We start from the raw sequence: 12,414 nt of genomic DNA, 5'->3' as shown, positions 1-12,414 counted from the left end.
CGCCCCTCAGCAACTGGGGGTTAAGTAACTTGCTCAAGATTACACAGCCAGGTGTTTCTGGGTGGGTGCTAAGTGTCTGAGCCCGGGATTCGATCTCCAGGTCTTCTCAACACTGCAGCCGGTGCTCTTTACTCACTGTGCTACCTGGCCGTCCCCATAAAGCCTTGTTGACTCATCCTTCTACAAGTAGAAGTGATAAGGGGGGTTGTCATGCTGGAGCTAGTTACTGAAGAAGAAATAAAGGGAGCTTTGGGACAGAGGAGAGCAAAGTCAGATACAGTCTGTTTTGGGGAGGTCAGTTCACAAGTTCAAGGGTATAATTCCATGACCTCATATTCTGCAGGTGAATTTACTCCAAAGGGTTGTGACACTCAAAATGAGATGTGATTCTGAATGAGAAAAGGGAAACCTGCCTGAAGAGACCAATCTGTGTACTCTGGAAACTCACAGACCAGCGGATCATAAAGAAATGCCTACGTGATGAAAACAGGGACCTGTAACAGACTGATTGCACAAGAGGAGTGTGTTTATGTAAGAACGGTAACTGAAAGCTCCAAAATGAAGTTAATACTAAGCCCAACTGAAAGGGGCAAGAGGGAGGCCAAATAAAGGACCACTGACTGCTCAAGGCGGGTGCAAAGGCTCTCATCTTGCTTTTCTCTTCCAAAAAGAATACATTGAGACCAAAGATAGTGGAAGAGATGGGGAGGATGCCTCATGTTCTTGTAGCCAAAGGAGTCTGCATCCTGAAATGTGATTGCTAAGCCGTTGTGAAAGATCTTGGGAAACGGGAGAGGTGGCATTTTCTAAAAACAAGTGGCATATGGAAACTAAGGATCAGGAAATTTAATAGGGGCAAAATTCTAGAACAAAGGGAAAGAACTGTGATTTATGAGTACTTCAAAAGGTAGCCATAATTTCACAGAACAGGTCGTGTGTTCAAGTAACTTGGTTTCAGTTTCTGACAGCATGACAGAAGTACATGTTTTTATTTCAGCAAAGCATGTCATGTATAAAATGTTGCTATAAATTAAGAGGATTCTGAACTGGCTAAATGACCAGTGCAAAGAATGGTTCCAAGTGACTCAAAGACCACTCCCGTAGAGTGCATTGTAGTGTTCTGCCCTTGGCCTTATGCTATTCAATATTTTTATGTGATTTGAATGAATCCCCAGAAGGTCCATGTGCCATATTTGCAGACAAAGTTAAGAGAATGCTAACCAGGACTGCACAAGATCCAACTTGTGTGTGTGCTTCTGACAGTGACAATGTAGAACTTTACATTTATCGTTTTAGTTTCATCAGATTTGTCTCACTTTTTTATATTATAAATTGGATAAACTATTAAAGCTTAAGAGGACATTTTATATTACATACCGCATCTGGGGGGCTTAGTAGACTGCTACCTCAATTGCTCAGCATGCTATCCAGAACAAGAAACACGATGGTTACAATGTACTTTCATCAGAATACTGCATTTAGTTCTGGGTGGTGCATTTTAGGAAGGAAAAATGTTGGTTCTTTGTGTTTCGGGGCCTTGGGGATCTTCTAAAGATTCTTTTAAGAGTAATTTCTCTTAGCATCCTTTAAATGATTTACTAGACATAAGACTAGGGCATGTCTCTGTAAACCAAAATTGCACGTGCAAGATTAGACATTACGTAGAGGACTGTCACCTAGCGTTTATTATTATTTAGATCAAAGACTTTTCCTCTACATTGACATGACACACATTTATAATGTATATATTCAGGGCACATATTTTCTTTCCCTAGTCTTTCAATCTGAGTATTGAAATTTATTTCATATCCTTTGTTTATGAAAATGGTATTTATGAACAGGTGAACACTGCTTTCCCTCCCCCATCAATTCTCTCTCAAATATCTTTTGAGAACAAGTAATGTTTTCTGGTTGACGCTGACATGAGGAAGGAACTGATTTTGGGTTTTTTTGCATCAGATCATCATTAGCAGGTTCTCCCCCCATCTCCATTTACACATTTGTTTTCTGTTTGGTATAAGGAACTGTTTCTGCAACTAGATTCCTAGGGAGGTGGGGAGAAAAGAAATGAAGAGAAATTCAAAGGCGAGTACCCAGATGAAGGATGGCCCCCATTCAAATAGAGTTTCTTGGCTGCTGTGAGTGTTTAGGTGAATTTAGAATGATTAAAACAGTTAGTTTCCTACACTAACCTCACCCACATACAGTTTGTTTTTGCTTCATACTAGGAAACACTAAAGTTGCACAGTGGAAGAACTCGATTTCTGTAATATGAGTTCTCCTACCTTGTACCAAAAGAAATACTAAAGCTGTTACTCACTTAGAGAATTATTCTTTTGGCTGCTATAAACGGAACTAAAGTGTGGTTCAGTATTAGACTGTATTCCCATCCATATCAAATAAAGTAATTCTTATTTGTGAAACACAGCACACAAAGAACCATGATGAAGACACAGTGGGGCTACAGTTCTTGTAGCCAAAAGAGGCTAACCATCATTGCAGGGAAAGCCTGGCATTCAACAAACAATGGGCAGAGGTCAAACAACAAAAAGCCCTACCTTTCGAATGTATATTCACTCTCAGCCCTGAAGTAATAGACATGGGACTTGAAGTGTAGTTTGAACACATAGTCTTTGTGGATGTTCTCTGATTCCGAGGGAATGGTGAGTGAATATCCTAATAAAGGCAGGCTGGCTAAGGGATGATTGTCCTAGAAATAACAAGTAGAACAGGTTTGGAAAGCAGTCAGAGGCCATCAACCACAAGTCAAATTGTTATAAATTGTCTCGAGAGCCCTAGCAACACAGTTTTCTCATCAGCACCGTCTTTGATGGTCAGGAACTCAGGAGAACTTGATAACTGTTCTCTAGAACCCTGTGGTGGGGAGGGGATAGTATCTGTAGCTATGTAGGCCTGGCCAACTGGTCCATCCAGTCCTAACTACCCACAAAGAGCTCCTGACAATTGGGAGTAATTAAATCATTACTCTTCTTCCCCGAGGTGGTTACTGCCCCTAAAGATGAACAAGCCCATATAAAAGTGGCTGGCTGATGCTTTTCTCCCTTGGAGAAGGTGACCTGTGCACTAACTGTAGATAACTGTCCAGAAGTCTACACTGAGGAGTTAGAACTGGTTCTGACCTTTCTTGGCTGGCCCCTAGCCCTCTTCCATGACTGTTTAACAGGAAAATGAAAATCTTAGGTTTTGATATCCTGACTGGGCCACACTGGGGATGTGCTGCCCTTCAGGGCAGGAATGGACACTGGCCGTGACTTTAGATGGCAGTCTCTGGTCAGTTTGTTTTAAACCTGGACAAAATTAACCTTTAGACTAGAGACATCAAATATATGTGGCCTACAACACTCCAGAATACAGGCCAAACCTGATTAAAATTAATTGGAAAATATTTAAAATAAAAAATACAATAAAACAGGCAAATTGCATTTTGAATCTAAGTCAATATGCAAGGACTCTTATGGACTGTTTCCATTTCAATTTAACACCACTGTATTATTAGACTACCTCTGATGTAAACTTTAAATTGATTTTACCTGTATCTAAATTTTTTTTAACTGCAAGCCAAGCCTGATTTTTTTTGGGGGGGAGGGGGAAGAATAATAACCACACTTAAAATTTGCAAAGCACTTTACAAATATTTCGTTCTTTTATCTGTACAATAACCCTGGGAGGTATTACCCCCATTTTGTGGATGAAGAAACTGTATGACAGAGACTAAGTCCAGGATCATACAGTCCTTAAGTGTCCAAAGCTTGACTCAAGTCAAAGATTCAGATCTTCCTGACTCCAAGCCCAGTCCTCTATCTGCCAGTACCATCTAGCTGCCTGAGAATAAGAGGGGCACCAGATTACTTTGTAAAAACTCTCCACTGGCATAAATTCCCTGTTCCCTGGCCCTAAATTAACCACTCATTCTGAGAAGAACACTTAAGCTGGATTCTATGTGCAGAAACTTCTTTCTAGCAGCAAAGATGTTGCATTCGTTTTCTAATGGAAGTTAAAATGCCAAGCCATTTACATAGTCTTTACTTAGCACTAACCCTCAAAGGCCTTTTCCTAAGTAACATCCCAAGATTGATAGTACAGGCTGTCAGTAGCACTGAGTGCCATGTGCCTGGTGCCTGATCTATCTCTGGACCTTGGACATCAAATGTGCTTTCAATGGTGCTGTCTTAAAAAGAAAACAATATGGAAGCCTAAGTGTTAGCCTAAGGCTTTCTCAGTTGGTAAAGTCACTTGGCTTTAACTGGCCTTAACACCAAACTACATTAGGATAGAGAAGGACAAGAGAGAGAAACTCTGGGAATACACTCTAGGAGTCTGTATGTGCTTGCCTAATGACCATCTCTGTCTGCCTCTGGACCAAAGGCCTCCAGCAGAGTCAGGTTCTACCCATTAGGAATAACCAGTCCTGCACCACAGTACAAGAGGACTCCACTTTCCCTCACTGTGGCCACACAGAATACCTTGGAGAATGGGTTATTGCTTGCCCCTAGAGGGGAAAAAAAAAGCTCACCCCTCCCCCCAGAAGGTCACTTCCATTGCTTCAAAATTCTTTAATTACCGTCCCCATTATCATTAGATTTCCTTATACTTTTTAAATTAGTTTTTAGAAGCATCCACACAATGTCTCATTTACACATCATTATGCACAGCCCCAATTTACTGGTTTGATTTAATCCACCACCATTTTTTGGCCAAGGCTTCCTGGAGTGCTAGTTTCAAAATGCCCAGCCATCTTAGGGGGGAAAGCCATGAGGCAAGTTTTCTCAAGTCTGTAAGAATTGTAGAAGGTAGCTCATGACCGAGTTGGTTGGGAGGTTGGATTCGCTTCTATCCCAGACCTCACAACTCCCAAATGTCTATGCACCTTGAACCAATCCCATCATAGAAACAAGTTTTTCAAGCTGCACAAGATATTTACCTGGTGTGATTTGTAGAAGAACAGGCAGAAGTTGGTAAACACCACCCAGAGCTTCTGCCATCCGTTGCTGTTTTTAAATTTCCTTAACAAGTTCCCAGATAACTGATTCTGCAATGGAGAAAAACCAGTGAGAGAGAAGCAGAAGGGTGTGTGATAACACTGAAAAACTGAGAACCCCTGCCTGGAAAGAAGCAAAACCCTCATGAAAAAAAGGAAATGTCATCCCCCACCCTCCCAACTTTTAGTTAGAAAGGAGCAGCCCCTCCACAAAGGGCCCACCAACCCTTCCTGGGGATATGTATTTCTAGAAAAAGAAATGTTCCTCTAAATGCAGCTTGTCTATCACCTAAGGGGAAAATGGTCTGCTGTTCTTCTTTGAAGGCAGAAATCCTTGTGGAATTAGATAAGCTTAGCATGCTTAATTCTTCTCCAGCCATCCCTCAACAAGCTTGGAATTTTTTCTCCCAGTCCACTGTAAGCATTTTGCATTCCTCATGGAGGGGAGGGGGGAATGCTTGTGTAGGACGAGCTGGCAGCCCAAGCATGAGTAAAGGTTAAACAGCTCTTTACCACCATCTAGTGCACCGCAGAAGGAGCGACGCCAGGTACTGTGGCCATGCCCAGATCAACAGAGCTGCCTTGTCTCACCTAAATTTGCTCAGGGCTTCCCAGTTCTGGGAAGAAATGGGGAAAAAGAAGGGAGGATAAAGATGCTTCTCATTTGGTAGAAAATGAAAGAATTCCTGCCCTCGTTTTTAAAGTTACTGGAGGTGAAGGTTTGAAGTTTCCTTCCTTTTCACCTGGAAAATCTCAGAGCAGCAGACATCCTGCCGGCCCTTAAAAGGGGCGATAGATACCCTCCTAGGGCCTCTTTGTTTAGCTGCCTAGTTTTCAGACAAAGAATGTTCTCTTGGTCGGTTCAGTAAGGGAGAATGCTCCTTTGGCCCAAGGGCAAAGATTTTGGGGTTTATTTCAGGACTTGTAATGACTGCTAGCAAAAACTAAACAAAAACATCCTCCTAAAGTTCAGATTGGGAGCAAAAGGAACAGAAAGCTTAAATTCTGCCTGAACCAGGAAATGACCCTCAGCATGGAGTTTCCACACCTGAGAGGAGAGCTGGTCAAACAGTGAACCTAAGCCTTGAGAAATGGGCTGCCCATTTGGGTCCTTTGTTTCCATGGAGGGGCCAGCGAAAGCAGATACACATAATGCATCCTGTGTCTCCCATGATTCAAATTAAAAAGATACATGACATAGCCTTGGCAATGTCACTTATGGGCACCAGTGCAGGTGACGAGCAATGAATGCATGGTAGGGAGCCTCTGCCACAAACTGGCTGTGAAATGATGAAGCAGAAAATATCTGGTTACTCATTTAAAGAGAAGATGAAGTGGTTATTTCCTATTACCTAAAAACAAAGGATTTTACACAAAGATTCAGTGCTTATCCCTTTGGTTATTCTCTCTATACAACCTTTCCTTTGGAAGATCATTCACTCTGACGGCTTTCTCCATCTTCACTTCTGACATCTTTCTAAGCAATGATCGTCTATTTTCAATTGTCGGGTGTATGGGTCTGCCTGAATATCACACCTTGTAAGCCCAAAACTGAGCCCAACAATCTTCCCCTCAAAACTAGTCTTCTTCCTAACTTCCTTTCCCCAGTCATGAATTACTGCCTTTGATTCCTCCCTCCCTCTCCCTGTTCACTATTTCCAATAAGTCACCAAGTCTCGCTTTGTCTCGTTTCCATCCTTTCCTTTCCATTTCCACTTCCAGGACCAAGGCTACTTTTAATTCATGACAATACTAGTATATGTCTTTACTGGCCTCCCTGTTGCTATTATTTTTCTAAATCATCCTGTACATTACAGCCAGATTTAGTCCTTAGCTTTCCCAAACCTTTCTTTCCTCCTGGCAACTGTCAAGGATAGTCTTGTCATGAGAATAACTCCAGAATCCTTAGTCTGACATCCAAGGTCCACAATGACCAGGGCTCTACCAAACTGTCCAACTTTAAAGACCCTGAATTCTTTTGTAACTATTCTCACTACCCTTCAGAATAGGTCTCATGTATCTCCTTTGTTTATGCTATAACTCCGTCTGTAATGCCTAGAATAAATACCTTGCATGTTTGTGGCCGAAGACAAAGCTACGTGAGAAAAGTGGGCCTGAGTTGCTTTTCACAGAAAATGTTGCCTGGAATCTGTCTTGAGTCTATAATGAACCTGAAACACTCTAGCAGTTATTTATGAATCCCATTTTTCATTGTTTCCTGACTGGCTAAGGACTTCTTTGTGAAGAGATTTCTAAAATGCCATAAGCCACTAAAATAACTGGTGACCATAACTGTACAAAATCACCTCTACCATCTAGGGAAGAAGATCTGTGCCCAGGAGGACTTGTTACTTAAATGGAATTAGGCTTGACGCACCACAGCGTGTATCTCAGGATATCACTTTACACTGATCAAAGGGCTCCTACTAGCGTTCGGCCTCAACATCCCTGACTTCATTGGCTCTGAGTACAAAAAGATTACCTCAAACTCTGCAGTGTCAGAAGCCAGCTTCTAGGTACAAACTCAAATGCTACAAAGGCAGTTAGCCAGATAGGTAAGATATCAGTTCGATTCACTTTTTAACAATAAGACAGCGATCCATTCTTCCCCTTCTCCTCACGATACATAAGCAGACACTTTTTCCTTTGTGGTTACCTCAATTACCTGGAAGATTTCACAAAATGACACTTTGCATTTGGTACCATAAGAGGTGTGAAATGGATACAGTTTACTGACCACTGATCAGCTCAGCGGGCCATGAAGGACAAACTCAAAGAAGAAAAAGGAGTGGAAAATTGTGGGGAGGGGAGGGATGGCAAGAGGGAAGAAAAGTCACAGAGATAAGAATAAACCCTAATGCCCACGAGGACGTCGCACCAAGAAGAGGGTGAATGGATGGCTCCTGGGTACAGGGGGACTGCTGGGAAGGATGGAAGGTGGTGATGCAGAGTGGCCATAGACTGTGGAACCACACATCTAGTTCTGTTGGGTTGAAGGAATGAAGGAACAATAATTTGTAAATTGCTCCAATAAACAACTCTGACACAAGGGTTTACCTTCAAGGGGAGAAAAATAAACCCACCCACAAGACTTTCATTAAGCAAACATTTGGGTGAGTTTTCAAGATTGAGTGTTAGAACATATGCTCAAAGTCATCTCTTGAATGGAAGTTGATTCATATTTTAGTGGCCAATTTTCCAAGATCGGTTTCACTACACATGACAGAAAGCCAAACTTGCATTGCTTCTCTGCATTCAACCCCCAGCATAGGCCATGAGTTACAAAAGCAATTGATGGTTTTCATTTTAAGACAAAATGGTTTATATATCAAGTGAGTTGGGCAAACAGAGCTCTGTGAGTACAATACATGCTAACTAAAACAGCCAAAAGGCATCCTATAGGATGAGTGGTAGTCCCTGCCTCCCAAACACCCCTTAGATGAACCACTTCCTGAGTGTCTCTGTTTATATTACATACAATGGAATTAAATGGAGTTAATACAGTAGTAGAAGCAGCGTGCCAAACCTGGTTCAAAGTGGGCCTCTGACATACTGGGTATGTGACCCTGGGCCAGAAGTCACCACCTCTGAATGCTCTCGGCAACTTGCTAAGACTACGAATTGTCAGAGGAGGAGGGGAGTCTGCTGACCTGGGGGTCTCCTTTATCTCAGGTCCAGTCCCTCTGCCTCTGTGACACATAGGACAATATGCCAGGTTTCCTTTCCCCTAGCAAGATTAGGCCTGCGGACACTCTGCTTCCCTCCTAAAGAGTTTGTTAGTGTAGGAGCTCCTGACCTAGGGGCTGAGGGCCCCCTGAGGGGGAAAGGGAGCTATCACCAACAGTAGCGGCTATTTGTGCATCCTTCAAACCAAATGAACACACAGTATGACGGTTCTGACCACTCTTCTTTGTTGTTGAGTTGTTTTTCAGTCATATCTGACTATCTGTGATCCCATCTGGGGTTTTCTTGGCAAGAGACACTGGTGTGGTCTGCCAGTTCCTTCTCTAGCTTATTTATACAGATGAGAAAACTGAGGCAAATGGGGTTATGTGACTTGCCTGAGGGTGGCACTGAACTCAGGGAGATGAGTCTTCCCTACTCCAGACCTGTGCCATTGAGCTGCCTGTATCTTTCTTTAGCTCTAAAAAATTATGCAGCATAAGAATATAAATTCCTTCTGTACACCAAGTTTCACACACGTGTCAATTATGTTTTAAATGTATGTAGATAATTCTATAATTAATGAATCCGTTTAAAAGCATTGCTAAATAATAGCTTTCTGTCATGTATTGTCTCTGTCAGCAAATATTAGTAACAACTCTCATTTGGGGGTGTGTGTGTGTGTGTGAACTGTTGAAATATTAAAAGTAAATCTTCATGCTTGAAAAGGTTAAGAACTGTGACCCAGAATAACAGTGAAAGCTGTATTGCCAATTGCTGTCATTTTGAGGAAAGATACATGAAATGGATCTTTAAAAAAAATCAGCTTCTATAAAGTATTGCAATCTCCATATTTAAATGAAGACCACCCTGAAAGGCGCTAAACACCTGCAGGTAAGCTTTCTTAGTATTTCAAATACATTTCTTCAAAACTTTCATTCCTAATGAGCCAACAGCCCTGCCCTTGCCTGTACCATTCTTGATTCTCAGTATCTACTGTGAAATTGCTTTAGCCTGTGGCCAAGATTTTAGTTGTACCATTTAAGGAATGAAAAGATGGGATATAAATCACATGTAAAGAAAAGATGACTTGCTTGATGGACTGAACATACAAAGAGACCATAAGAAGACATCTTAAAAAAAGGAAAAGTGATTATTGGTATAGAAAGAGAATTAAAACAAAGAGACAGCCCTGCGCCTACCACGCCCAGCAATGAGACCCTTCTGGCTTTTCCTAGGTATGAGGGTTTTATACTCTGCTCAGGAGCAGGAACATTTTACATGAGATTCTCTTTGGTTGTTGTCGGTTCAGATTCATTTTTCCCTAATTTCACCCACCCTTGGGTTTAGATAAAAATAGATGAAGGTTCCACAAGCACAGATAATTCTGCAATAGCCCATCAGGTCCCAACAGGGAAACTAATTTTCAAGGTTTGCCACTTTTAGACAAAATGGAAGTGGTGGGAAACATGTTTCAGCTTGGCAAAAAGGCTCCAGGTAGGCTGGCCTTAGACCAAAAGGAAGTACTGTCACTGGGAGGGAGTCGCTAGTTGGGTGGCCCAGGTAGATACCTCCACAGCGATGCTGAAGTCGATCATGGAGACGCTGGTATTTCGATGCCAGCAGACGTGAACCATCGTATTGCCCCGGTGGGGAGACTGCCGCTCAAGGGAGGTGCGGGAGGCACTGAGGTCATCCTCTGATTCTTGGTCTGCTGTGGCATCATCAGGGGACTCTGTGGACGCAGGTAAAAAAGCATTTGTTCTTGCAAACATACACAGTTTTTCCCGTTATTGTTACTAAGACTTAGAAAGTAGATTGGAGGGGCGGCTAGGTGGTGCAGTGAATAGAGAACTGGCCCTGGAGTCAGGAGGACCTGAGTTCAAATCTAGCCTCAGACACAACACAAAAACTAGCCTTGTGACCTTGGGCAAGTCACATAACCCCAACTGCCCTATCTTCCCCCCTCAAAAAAAAAAAACAGCAGCAAAAAAAAAAAAAAAGTAGATTGGAGCTCACTGAGGCTTAGCTCTCTCTCATTCTCCCTCTCCTTTTCCGTTCTAAAGGAAACTGGCTCCATATGCATCTGGGGCTTGTGGTGCTCACTCTGGCTTTTGAGTTTTCTTGTTTCTTTCTCCTAACAGGTGGCAGAGATCATGCACTTAAAGCTAGAGGGAGATCCTTAGAATCCATCTTGTCCAACCCCTTCATTTTACAAAGGAGGCAGTTAAGGCCTAGAGAGGTTGATGAATTACTTAAGGAGACATATATAGGAAATAAGTAGCAGAGCTGGAATTTGAATGTGGGTGTCTAATTCAAAGATCCAGTGCTTTTTCTACCCCACTGCCTCATTATATAAGCGCTAAGTTTATAACCAAGCTTATCCCCAAAGAAGAGATAAGAATGCACCTTCCTTCTGTCTCCCCCCCTTTAAAAAAATTTTTTTTGGGAGGGCAATTGGGGTTAAGTGACTTGCCCACAGTCACACAGCTAGGAAGTGTTATGTGTCTGAAGCCAGATTTGAACTCAGGTCCTCCTGATTCCAAGGCCTATGCTCTAGCCGCCCCTACCATCTCCCCCTTTTTAAAAAGAAATGGAGTACTATGGATGGCAGAGGTGTCAAACACGCATGTGATCTGCAATGCTTCTAAATGCAGCACAAATCAGATTAAAATATAACTGGGAAATATTTAACAAAATAAAATTCAAAATGCAATAAAACAGATGATGCTAAAAATACATATTTTTCTAAGCCAATATGTGCCCACAGGGATCCTTGTGAATAACCTGGCAGCCCCTGTTTCTATCCGAGTTTGACGCCATGGATACACAGGAAACATGGCGTGTGACGCCGAGCCTGCTTGGCGGGTTACGTTAGCTTTTCTGAAATGCCTTCTTTTCTCTTATTCTTTGTTAATAAGTAATCGTTCTCAGGGTATATCAGGGATAGGCATATGTTGAAAAATCAAGGCGATGTAGAAACAAAAGAAAGCAATAAAAAATTCTAAATCATCTTTCCAGCCTTCTCCCCCTGTAAGCCCTTTCTTGCCTTCTATACTATTCTAAGGAGTTACTGTTAGGTTATCAGGTTTCCTAACATGCACATTAAAGAACATCACAGGCGTAAAAGACGGCCAGAAGTAGGACTTTTAAAAAATGGATCACAATACTAATTTTCCTTACCATCACCATTATTCTCCCCTAACTGACCTTGGGTCGGAGTGCTGACTGAGAACACTGGGTAAAGCTTGCCCTTCACCACCATACTCACTATTTTCAGGTGGACTGCTGGCTAGCAATTCAGGGGTGGGGCCACTGTTCTTTTCTGCTAGATCAATCGCCATCTGAATGTCCTCGATCCACTTCTCCATCTCAATCCGAGAACTGGAGAGAGAAACATACATTTTGTTTTCAAAACCAAAGCAGGTGACAGAAAAAACAGCAGTTAAGAGGCTGCTTCATGAAATTACCTTGCTGCAACAATGATGGACTGATGCTGACCACAGAGGGTGAGACAATGAGGAACACCCCACTCTTCTTCACTCTCTTCTATCTATGAGATACAAGTTTAGAGTACACTGTTACTAGACAGAGAAAACCGCTGAGGAAGTGAGTACAAAACCATTTCTCCTTAAACAATAACTAAATGCATCATTCAAGTCAACCCCTGAATTCAAAAAGCCGCAGACTCTTCTCAGGGACATTTGGGCTAGCCATTCGTAAGGTTTGTGGATTTAGAACTGTGTTGAATG

At 42.2% G+C, this 12,414-nt stretch overlaps 1 protein-coding gene across 3 annotated transcripts in view; it reads right to left on the bottom strand.

The window, feature by feature from the left end:
* The window catches only part of FARP1 (FERM, ARH/RhoGEF and pleckstrin domain protein 1), a 334,579-nt gene that overhangs the window by 3,409 nt on the left and 318,756 nt on the right, over positions 1 to 12,414 (bottom strand). For all 3 annotated transcript variants that reach the window (XM_069064154.1, XM_069064153.1, XM_069064152.1), the window contains 5 exons: positions 12,133 to 12,215; positions 11,934 to 12,046; positions 10,234 to 10,397; positions 4,943 to 5,050; positions 2,559 to 2,710 (listed from right to left, as the gene is read on the bottom strand). In XM_069064154.1, the coding sequence (XP_068920255.1) occupies positions 2,559 to 2,710; positions 4,943 to 5,050; positions 10,234 to 10,397; positions 11,934 to 12,046; positions 12,133 to 12,215 (620 nt within the window). The remainder of the gene's footprint in view (positions 1 to 2,558; positions 2,711 to 4,942; positions 5,051 to 10,233; positions 10,398 to 11,933; positions 12,047 to 12,132; positions 12,216 to 12,414) is intronic.

Source organism: Petaurus breviceps, unplaced genomic scaffold (genome assembly GCF_028583685.1).
Source record: "Petaurus breviceps papuanus isolate PSGF00001 unplaced genomic scaffold, PetGlider_PUasm1.0 90625, whole genome shotgun sequence".
Lineage (NCBI taxonomy): Eukaryota > Metazoa > Chordata > Mammalia > Diprotodontia > Petauridae > Petaurus > Petaurus breviceps.
Note: the sequence above shows the minus strand (reverse complement) of the source record. Positions and strands in the feature narration are given on the sequence as shown.